Source organism: Fulmarus glacialis, unplaced genomic scaffold (genome assembly GCF_000690835.1).
Source record: "Fulmarus glacialis isolate BGI_N327 unplaced genomic scaffold, ASM69083v1 scaffold2400, whole genome shotgun sequence".
Taxonomy (NCBI): Eukaryota; Metazoa; Chordata; class Aves; order Procellariiformes; family Procellariidae; genus Fulmarus; species Fulmarus glacialis.
In genome coordinates this window covers 188,269-200,236 of record NW_009189412.1, presented here as the reverse complement: position 1 = coordinate 200,236, position 11,968 = coordinate 188,269, and the positions used below count along the sequence as shown (strand labels likewise).

Here is an 11,968-nt window from a genome sequence, read left to right as displayed (position 1 = left end):
TTGCCACAGTTTAACCCTGCTGCTGCTGTCTGGCTGTTAATGCCGAAGGAACCCTGAGCAAGTGTGGTGGAGAACTTCCTGTCGTTTGCATACTTTCCTAGGACGTCTTTTTATGACTTTTTTTTTAGAGAGGTGCTTGTCACTGAGGCTCCAAGAGGAGAGTGATTTGAACATGTGGACCTGCTGTAGAGTCCCCATACACAGACCTTGAGAGACAGGTCTGACGTCCTCTGTAACAGCATATGGAAATCCTGGGGTCTTCCCTTCTCTGCTGCAAAGCTTTTGCTTTGGTGTTGTCTCCACAGAGGGACTCTGCTGGTTCTAAATCCGGCTGTAAGCTGTCAGTAACGTGACACGCTAACACAGCCGGCTCATGTGCCAGCCACCACCGATCACAGCAGACACCTCTCAACAGTGATGATGTTAGCTGATAGATCTCTGAGCTTCTCTCCTACCAGTCCTCAACCCTGACTTTCTTGCCAGGCATGTTCCTATTGTAATATTCTCAAATGATCAGTTAAAATAAATAAAAAGCAGTCTCCCCCCTTACTGAAAGAGTGGTCAAGCATTCGAACAGGCTGCCCAGGGAAGTGGTGGAGTCACCATCCCTGGAAGTATTTAAAAGATGTGTAGATGTGGTGCTTAGGGACATGGTGTAGTGGGCATGGTGGTGTTGAGTTGATGGTTGGACTCGATGATCTTAGAGGTCTTTTCCAACCTTAATGATTCTACGATTCTATGATTCTACGATTCTCTTTTTTTTTTCTTTTTTTGAATTGTGATTATCTTAAGAGGGTCATGGCAGAAGCAGTCTTGAGTGTCGTATTCCCTGAAAATTTCTCTCCAGCTTCCAAATCCATTTCAGTTACTGTTCGGAGAGATCTGAGATCTACAGTCAGATACTGTGCCCCAGTCTGTATTTGCAGCCATTTCAGCTGTTGGTAGCACAAGCTTACTAGAACATGGGTAGACTGTCCTCTTGGATGAGGTGTAGGAAGGAGTGGACTGCTGAGATATCTTCTGAATGAAAAATTGGTGGGCAGTCATCAGACTGTTAATTTGAATAGAAGTGCCTGACCTGTGTATTATGGAAGCAGTCTTGCTCTTATGGCTTCTTAGGGCCTCTTATGACCTCCCATTTTGTTATGGCTGCATCTGCCTCCAGAGGCCAACTCCTTCTGCCTTTGTTACTAGTTACTGGTGAATCTCTTTTCTGAGATGCCATGGCGTGCTTTATTGCAATATCATCAGCATACGCACCTTGGTAGCAAATCCACTTGTTTTTGTAAAATGTATCGACTGTTGCGTCCATTCCTTGCTCTCCCTTTTGGTGGCTATCACAGCACTGTGGCTGAACGGGTGCTGTCTGTGCCCATGTGTATGAGGGTGGGAGAGACCATGGGCACTCGTAGGTGCTTTTACAAGGTTTGGGTCTTGCAGCTCCTTGGATACTCACAGATCCACAGTTAGATCCTGCTTGGAGAGTTTTGCAGTGGGGTTAAACAGGAGCTCTGCAGCAGGAGCTCTGCTCTGCTTCCCTTTCCCCTTGCATGCTCCAAGGGCTGGGGCGGGGGAAGGATGGCCAAGCGTGCCTGTATGGTCTCTCTTCAGTAAGTACAGGCCTACAATGTTGTCAGGTTTAACAAAGCAACTGTGTTTTCGGGTGTTTCTCTTTAGCAAAACACCAAAACAATTTACTGAAAAAATAATTAAATACCTCAACTTTAATTGTAGTAGGGGTATGATTTTTTTCAGCAGTAAGTCAGGTTAAACTTAAGTTGCATGTTTAGTATGAATATCTCTTGGGTTTAAATGCAGTATTGGATATCAGCAGGGCTACTTGCACCCAAGGATTAAATGGCTGAGACATTTATTTCGTCAATTGTTTTAAAATGTAAAGCAGTTTGAGTTCATTTGTTGCTTAGAAGAACAGCAAGCAGGGCTGTGTGGTTCGGCTGTAGGAGATGTTGGAAAAGCAGCTGAACGATATAAATGTGTAGATTCAAAGGAATCATTTTGTTGGCTTCACAGGTTTTATTAGCTGGTATGTGCTCATCACGTTGCATTTAGCAGATACTGCTTTTGCATATTTTGGCTCTTAAATCAGCGAGTAGCGATAAGCATATCCACAGTTCCCGGTCCATATGCTGAAGTATGGCATGAAGTTGGTTCGCAGACCAAACTGGAGTTGGAGGTTCTCTGGGCTTTATCTCAAAGGTGGAAACTCAATCCCAGGAAGCACCCCACAGGTGGCAGCAACCCTGCTGCCTTCCTGACGAGGTTTTGATAAAATTCCAGCGCGGATGCTCTCAGAGTGATCTGGCGTGCGTCGCCGCTGTGTGGAAACCCTCCTCAAACTGCGGCCTCTTGCTTTTCGTGTCATTCAGGCTGGGTTTTGGGAGGCTTTGCTTCGAAGTCCGGCTGAAAGCCGCGACTGGAGGCGTCTTGCAGCCTGCCGGGGCCGGTGGTGCCGCCGAGCGCCCCGGCCGCTGACAGCCGCGCCGCTCCTCCGGCTGCCAAGATCCACTGCTGAAACTATACTTTTTTATCAGGTCATGTTTGCGTCTGGCAAAGATTTGTAGACACAACATCATTAACAGCAGTGCATATTTTCACAAGATTTACCTCTTCAACACTTTTTCCAAGTTAGTAAATCATAGCTTCTTTAATGTCCTGCTGGCTGCGTGAAAAACAGGAATTTATGTAACAAGCTCTGGGCCGCAAACCTTTTCCTGTTAGGAAAATTTTTTTTTCATTGCTGGCAGAGTTAGGAGACAGCTCTGTTACTCAAAGAGCGACCTCAGATGTCCTCGGTACAATAATACCAGATTATAACATTTTTGATGACTAAGGAATAGCAGCGATTTCTTAAATATTTAACACTTGTGTGGCAGAGAAGAGGGAACTGAGCCTTAGCATGGTATTTTCTCTGCCTGGTGTTTTGTGTGTTTGATATGCCTATTTTGATAGTAAACAGTAAGCCTGAGCCAACTGGGTATGTTTACAAAATACAGTAAAAAAATGAACTGGCGCAGGAGGTTTTTTAATCAACAGACGTGCAGAACAACTTTCTTGCGACATTTCTAGAGCTGGACTTGTGTCAGCCGGGGAATCGGCTGTGGCCCTCGAGTGAAAACAACGGGCTGCGCTGGGCCGGCCTCACGAGGCCTCTCGGTCAGCCCTTGCGTCCACGGGCAAGTCCCAAGATGGATTTTTGAGCTTACCCTCCCGACGTGTTACCTGCACCTGGTGAGAAGAAAACTTCAAGGCCGCCTCTAAAGCCCTGTAGCTAGAGAGAGGATGAGATTTTGATTGCAGGGTTACCTGCAGTGAAGAGATACAGTCCTACGTTAATTAGTTAATATGAGAATGGCTTCCTTTAAAAATTGAATAAGGAAATGCTCAAATTGTCGCTGGTGTTTGTTTAACTGGGATAATTTGTTAAAGATTGGTCTTTGGAGGGGAAGAAGCGGTTGGAAAGGCTTCTGAGGTTAGGCACATGGTTTGACTCCTTGCTGTGCTGGTTGAACAGCGAGCTGCCATGAGGCCATGTTCTGCCATCTTCTGCTGTCAAAGAGCACCTTGTGCCCCTGCTTGGGGTGAAGCTCTTGGGGGAATACTCTGTAATTCCTGTCTGTAAGGAATTACTGTCTGTAAGGTGTTACAGACTGTAACACTTCCTTGCTGCCCTCATCTGCTGAAGGTCTCCTCTTCAACCCCATGCCTGCTGAGCTCTGCAGGTAGCCAGGCCTGCTTTGGCTGCTTGGCTTTCTGTGGTCCACAACGTGTCATGGCCCTTGCAGGGAATTTGAGCCTGTTGTCTCTGATTTGAGCCAGGCCCCATGAGATGACTGCTTTCACCTGGCATGCCTCCTTACGATCTTTGCTCCTTTTCTTCTGTCAGCTGGATGTATGGGCAATGGGGAAGAATGTGCGTCTTTGAGAAAGCAGATGTACACAGGAGGACAGGTAGAGTAGAGAAGATGAAGGAAGACATTTCTGGAGATGCTGCTGTCACAGGCAGCACTCTGGGTTGGGAAATACAGCAAAAGCAGCCAGAGACCAGGGCAGCGGCTGTGTCCCTCGTCCTCTGGTTTGCCTCACGAGGCATGCAAAGCTCCATGAGCTGTAAAGTCCTCATGGTTTGGTGCTGTAGTGGGTCTTGGGGGTCAGGTTAAAAACTTAAGAGAAGATAGATGGGAGGAAAAAGGTAGGAAAACAGGAAAGGCAGAACAGGGTTTTTGTAGGTCTGGCAGCCATTTAGTGTTTTGAGATAATTGGTCTACTGGCCTGCTGGTCAAGATCAGCCTTACTACTGCTTTCTAGAAACAGTCTTTCCATTTCTGCTCCCCCAAATTTTCCTTTAGACAACCTGCTAAAAATTACTGTGAATGGAAGGCAGCTACTGCATCATTGATTTCTCTGCCATTGAGGTCCAATTTCTGGTTTATCCATTCAATGTGTTGTTTTGTGGTTCCCTCCTAGTTGTTAAGCTGCTTGAATTGCAGTCCTAGTGCAGACCATGGGTCCCCATGTAGACTGTGCTACTGTCCCACCCTCCTGCCAACATCTGTGGCTGCCTGTTTCAGCACTCTTTGAACTTGTGGCCTTTTGTTAGCAATTATGTCAAAATATAGGACAGCTTTTCTGTTGATATAATGTTCTTTACCTATGCTCAGCAGAAAATTATATGAGGGAAAAAATGTTTATCTACAGCTTGGTAATGCAAAGGTTAGTCTCATGTTAAGAAGTCAATCTGTGGGCTTGGATTTTGGATTTTCGGATTTTTTTTCTTCTTTTTTTTGTGTTTATGAATGAAACATGAAACATTACTCGTGGCTCAGGAGATAATGAAAAGCTTCAGTACCTCTGGTCAGTCTCGGCACAAGATGTCTTGTGCCCTCAGGTATTCGAAGAGTCAATTTTGCGTATTAAAATGTTGATTTTGAAAGAGAAGGATGGTTTTAAGACTGAGGTTTTAAATGCAGTTTTGTCTATACAGTTTGCATTCCTTTCTCCCTTATGATTTCTTAGGCAATTTGTGATGTTTATTTATAAAAATAAGAACTTAATCCTCAACTGGTTTTCTATATGTGTTTTCTCACATAACACAAGTAATATAAACCTCACTAATGTTCAGTGGCAATACTCACAGGCTGGCATGTTTGCAGGGTTTAGTGATGTGCTTGATGAGATGCCATTATAAGGACCGTAGAACAGGATCTAGCATTCCTGAACTTTGCTTAGAATAATAATTTAAAAAAAAAAAAAATCCCTAAATGCAATCAGGCTCAACTTATTAGAGTGAAGTTAATAATGAGATCTTCAGTCGTCTTCTGGTATATTTTGTCTCCTTTATGAAGAATTTGTATTTAAGAACAGCTCCTTCAGTATTTTATTTAACTTTTTATAATGTCAGATGTGATCGGGCCACATGACAGACAAATTGACATGGCAACTCTCTGCAAGTTTGTTTCAGCCAGTTCTGAATGGTGAGCTGATAAAAGATGTTTCCAGACTGGCATGTTTTCCCATTTCATGATTACTCCATGTTTTCTAACAAAATGAGTGTATGTTTGCAAAGACAAATATTAGTACACCATAACCCATTTCTTACACCGTATTTTGTTTTTCAGAATTCAATCCGTCACAACCTGTCTCTGCACAGCAAGTTCATCAGAGTGCAGAATGAGGGAACAGGGAAGAGTTCCTGGTGGATGCTCAATCCTGAAGGAGGAAAGAGGGGCAAATCTCCTAGGAGGCGAGCGGCATCCATGGATAACAACAGCAAGTTTGCCAAAAGCAGAGGCAGAGCTGCCAAGAAAAAAGCATCCCTTCAGTCTGGTCAAGAGGGAAATGGTGACAGCCCCGGATCGCAGTTCTCAAAGTGGCCTGCAAGCCCCAGCTCTCACAGTAACGATGACTTTGATAACTGGAGTACATTTCGACCTAGAACTAGCTCTAACGCTAGTACAATTAGTGGAAGACTTTCTCCTATTTTGCCTGAGCAAGATGATCTTGGAGACGGGGATGTGCACTCCATGGTATACCCATCATCAGCCACCAAAATGACTTCTACTCTACCCAGCCTTTCAGAGATGAGTAATTCTGAGAACATGGAAAATCTTTTGGATAACCTTAATCTCTTGTCACCTAATACGTCAATGACTGTGTCAACCCAGTCTTCATCTGCTACCCTGATGCAGCAAACACCAGGTTACTCGTTCGCATCCTCGACCACAAGTATAGGTTCACCAAATCCAGACTACAGGAAATTTACGTATGCTCAAGCTAGCATGAACTCTTTGCCCCAGATTCCTATGCAGACTCTTCAAGACAGTAAATCAAGCTATGGATCGATGAGCCAATATAATTGTCCCGCAGGACTTCTGAAGGAGTTACTGACTTCCGATTCTCCACCACACAATGATATCTTGGCATCAGTAGACACTGGTGTTTCCCAGGCTGGTGGCAGGGCACTGGGCCAAAGTGTGCTGATGGTTGCTAACTCGGTGATGCCAACTTATGGTAGTCAACCGCCCCACAACAAAATGATGAACCCTAACGCCCGCCCTCACCAAGGACATAACCAGCCAACACCTGCAGTTAATGGTCGTGCCTTGTCACACACAGTGAACACCATGTCACATACTTCAGGTCTAAATCGCTTGTCGACAGTGAAGACTTCATTACAAGTGCCTATGAGTCACCCAATGCAGATGAATGCTATGAACCCGTATGCCCCTGTTAACAGTTGCAATGGCTACGGAAGGGTGGGAATTGTTTCCCTCCACCAGGAGAAGCTTCCCAGTGACTTAGATGACATGTTAATTGAACGGTTGGACTGTGACATGGAGTCGATTATCCGTAATGATCTTATGGATGGAGAAACGTTAGATTTTAACTTTGACAGTGTATTGCCTAACCAAAGTTTTCAGCACAGCGTAAAGACAACCACACACAGTTGGGTGTCAGGCTAGGATGTAGTAGGAAGGTAAGCTGTGCTTTTTATAATAAATCTGAAAAACAACTGAAGGGAAAAGAGATGTCAAAATGTAAAATCTGGGTGGTCTTCTGTGTTGGCATGTGAAGTGCCTCTATTACAGTCACTTTCCAGTCCTTTATTACTTTGTAGATCAAGTTTGCACAGTGCATTAGGATTGCCATATACCAACTTCTGTTACTTCATGTGGAGCACTAATGTTTTGCCACTGATATTTTAAACAAAAAACTTGCTGGTTACTAGCAATTAATGAATATTTTTTTTTTCCCATTTAAGTTATCTTTAAGCTAGTTTGAGCATATTTTAATGGATTTAACCTTTTGGTGTGAATGTTAATTTGTTCTTTTTGTTGTGTTTTTTTTTTCTTCCTAGGCTACGGTTAAATTCTCCAGACTTGTCTGACAGCAGGAACTGAAAAAAGCAGTACAAAGATGTCCTTCACCTTCCTTTTTAATTTTCTTGACAAAGCTGTGCGCATGCACTAGCTTTTTTTTGGGTCTTTTTTTTTTCTTTTTTCTTCCTTTCGTCAGAGTTGGCAGCAGACAGAGTATTTTCCTGTACAGGATGTTTGCCCAAGGTTTGCAGGTTATGTGCTGCTGTAGATAAGAACTGTGCCATTGGAAATTTCATTACTCTGAAGTGCCAAATTCACTACACCATATAATCACAGCAAAGACTCTTACTTACATCATGTTGTGCTTTCAGTTTTGTACAGTATGATCTGTAGAAGAAGAATTGTTTTTTTTAAGACTATCTGTTTTGGTCCAAGAAAAGTTTATAAACTTTTGTAAGAATACTGTGATGATCTCATGCCCTAAGTAAGTTTAACCTTCGTTGATGTTACCTGTGTTCTTATGAATTGAGATAACTGTGGACTTGCCTTGCAGCAGTATGAACTGCATTATTTTACTCAAAATTGCCACACATTTCATATGGGAACAGAATAGCCTGATAAATATGATCCTACTAAACTCACTTTCTATTCAGAGCAAACAGTAGGTTAAATGCCATTTGGTAAGTTACCTGTATTCATGTAAATTTATGCAAGAATATATCTGGATTTCATTGTCAGACTAATGACTTTATTGTTGGACTTAAGATAATTTTTGGAATACTTTCCAAGCTATTTTTCTTATAATTAAAGTCTACTTTTGTTACATAGGCAACTTAAAAAAAAATAAATCTGAGATCTGGCAGCATTCATAACCTTTTCATTTTGTATAGTATTTTAACTGGATTAAGTACATGTTTTTATAAATTTCCCTAGCACTTTGGAGTGCTAATAAAGGAAAAGCTTAATAAGTATCTTGAATACAAAACATTTCTGTCCCTTTTTTTGTTGTGTGATGTATAAATATAGACAACTTTATGTTTAGGAAATATTTAATCGGTTTTATATATGCATTTTTAGAAATGTCATCTGCTTCTACTATCATTTTAACTCTGACTACCACAAAGTGTTAAGTATTCATTGTTAGACGCTTGTACAATGCTTCACATTTATATTTATTTCATGGAGGTCTCATAATGTTTGTGCATGCAAGAGCAGGACCTTTTGGAGAAAATCCATAATTTTAGAAAAATTGACAAAATTGTCATTTGTCTTAATCAGCACTAGTTTTAAGGTCTGTCAGTGTTTCTGTTGTAATGCAGTGTGTTTGACAATGCAAAAGTGCTACTTTTCAGTGGGAGGCTAAAACTTTTGTAACCCCCTATTACAGGGCAAACATTACAGTTTTTTTAAATAAGAAAGATAAAGTAAGTGGCAAAGTTATACAAATGCACAAGCTTTACGGTAGGGGAGAGCATTAATGATAAAGGCCTTGTTCCTGCTCTTCTTGGAGTGGGCACACAGACAGCTACCTGAATATTTTCAGGATTGGGTCTTGGATAAGTGATTTCTGATTTTTTGTAATCACATGATGCAGTTTTCATGGATGTGTGGATAACGGGCCTCACCTGTCTTTTCACTGGTTGCTACACATCGTTTGTGTTATAGAAATCCTTGGAGCTTTTTTTATGCAATGACAGGATGAGCAGTTCTTGTGCTAGGGCTGTCTGTTGTGAAGAAGGGGAGAAATAAATATTTTTCACTGATTTTTGTTTTGTCTACGTAGCCCACAACTGGAAAATGTTCTAATTGAAACATATCTTCCCTGTAGTGATGGCGTGTGGTGGAGAAAGAAATGGGATGTGCCAAGAAAATGAAGTTTAGTAACAAGCCATATATTTAATGATCCTGTTATGACTTTCCTAAGGCTCTGCAATGTATTTATTGATGTGCTAGCATTTAGCTCCCTGTTGTGCTTAAATCACTACTAATTACAGCCGGTCCTACTTTTTTAGATATCCTATTACGGTTGTCAGCAGTTCCAGAGGTTGATGTTAAGCTGTCCTGTGATACAGGATCTCCCTCAGCATGAAATCGGTCTTTGAACTTCTGTTGAGCAAAATGAAATGTTCTTAGTGCCGAAGCCTCAATGAAGTCGCCTGCTTTTGCAGGCAAATATCTCTAGTAGCATCTTCACCATCAAATTCATAGTCTCTGAGACTTGATGGTAAATCCTGGCAGTGGAGCAAGCGGAGGGCTCACATATGGGTTTCTGAAGATCCTTCTTTCTGCTGCGTGTGCAAAAACGTTTGCTCCGAAATGGGCACTGATACGCATAGGCCAAAGTATTCATAAAATTCGCCTCTGCATGCAAAGAAAGCAGTACTTAATGCTATACTCCATGGGGTTGCAGCTGAACATGCTACATTTAACAATATACCTCCTGTTTATTATTTACTGCTACTGTATAACTTCCTGTATGCAGATATTTTCTTTATTTCCTTTTATAACTATGAATAACATAAATGTAGCCGTTCCTTAATTACAACAGTCTGTAGGAAGCCCCTTTTAATTATTGTGAGAAAGCAGTTGTAGATAATCAGAGGTTTCGGCTGTGTGGTCAAATTTATTTTCTTTTTTTTTTTTTTTTGTGGTGCCATTCCAATATTTTGCAATTGTAATTCTGAATACTGTGAAGTCTGGTGAAGGGGCATGTTGTCTGCCTTGAAAACAAACATTATGTGACCTCTAGTAATAAATCCTTTTTTAGTAAAAGTACCAAGTTTCTGGAGTAACTTAGTTTGTCAGAATTGTTGTAAATGATTGGTTTGTGAATTGTGCAGATGATCTTACCTATGCAGCCTTGTTTTTGACTTTTCTCTGGTTTGTACTGTTATTAAAAGTTTATTGTATTATAGAGCTGTTCAGATATTTTAAATATAAAGATGTATTGTTTCCATAATATAGCTATACGATATATGTTTAGGTAGTAGATGCATTAATTGGAAAGCTCTGCTTTGATAAACTGACAATTTGCCTACACTTATAAGCAAAAGTCATACTGCTTATTATCGGCTTAAGTCAACAGAGCATCCCTAAGAAGAGAAGTTAAAATTGGACCAATTATAAAACAGTATAAAATTTGCACTTGTTAAACCACTGGATGTATGTTAGTACTTTTTTATTTTTTTACTGATTTGAAATTCCTATTTTCATTATGAAATTGTTAGGATCCTTAATTTATGACTGATTTTAAATAAGGTATTCTCATTATTATTATTATTATTTTGGTAATCATAATGTAAAATGCAGCATGGTTTATGCAAGCAAAAAGCAAATTACTTGGCATTAAAACTGGCCTCCTTTTTGAGGGTGTTCCACAAACCAGCAATATCGTGAGAGATTGGCATGTACATACTGCTAGTTCTACTTGCGAGTGGTGTGACAGCTCTTCAATGCTTCACTGCTCTGACTTAGTCACATTGCAAAATTAAAATTCATACGTGGATATTTTCAGAAAAAGTGCCTGATGTACTTCTACAGACACACGAGAACAATCCCTGACAGTTTGTTGTATAAAGCCATAAATGTATATAAACTATGTTTAAAAGGTTTTGTGTCCTTTCTTATATATGGAGAATGAGATTTATACCAGGATTCTACTTGTGATTAGTAATCCTTCTACTCAGACGTTGTCGTAATCACTTTCCTTACCGCGTAATCTTTTTAATGATGATGATCCCATTTGGACAATCCTGATGGCATTAGCAATTTTATACGGAAAAATACCTCATGGTACCAAGTCTTGCCTGGCAAGATGATACCATATTAATGAGCAAACACTAACTGCAGAATAGTTAACAAATTTTCCATTACTTGGTGTAAAGGAATTTCTCTCTCTTGGCATTGCTTCTGGAATTGGAACTGTAGCAGGTACAGGAACCTAATAGGGCTTGTGTTACCAGTGTTTTATCACAACATAGTGTGCTAAAAGTAACTTGTTTACAAGTCTTTGAGACTAAACGCAAGAAGAATCCATGCCTGACTCTTAGGACTTGCGAGAGATCTTTGTGTAGAGACGCTTTGTTACTGGAAGCTGCGTTAGGCAGCATCAGACCGTGTTGCCAGTGCTTCAACAAGCCTAGTTCAGAGAAAATTACAAAAAAGTCCTGAAATCCTTTCAGAATGGGTATTTGTAAGTATAAGCTCTTAATAAAATTGCTATGACATGAGATGGTAATTAGTGTATCAGAATGTTATGTAATATGTTGTTAAAGAAGAAAAAAAAATGGGACGCTAACATCCGTCAAACTGCAGGAAAGAATTAGTCTTTTAGTCCAAATTACACGTTAGATCCTAATGCTATTAAATGTGGGAGGGAGCCAGCTCTGGAGAGACATTTTTCTCTTCCCTCCACTCCCCCTGTTAAAGCGAGACGGTTCACAAAGTCCTCTTGCCCCTCTTTTCCCTCGTCTTTGCCTCTTGGCTTCCTCTGCCCCTCCTGCCTTCCTGAAGTATGTACCTTTTCTTGGAGTAAGAGTTTTTTCTTTGCTGAACATTTGGGCTATATAGGCCAACCTGCACGGTGCTGCTCCTTTCGCAGCCGTGCTTTACGCTGCAGCAATAGGGTTGCT

General features: G+C 41.1%; 1 protein-coding gene across 1 annotated transcript; it reads left to right on the top strand.

Moving 5' to 3' along the window:
• Positions 1-5,636: 5,636 nt before the first annotated feature.
• Positions 5,637-6,980, top strand: FOXO1 (forkhead box O1; the record flags this gene model as incomplete). Its single annotated transcript, XM_009581794.1, has 1 exon — positions 5,637-6,980. A coding segment is annotated over one exon (1,344 nt), but the record flags the coding sequence as incomplete, so codon positions are not given.
• Between the last annotated feature and the right edge of the window lie 4,988 nt (positions 6,981-11,968).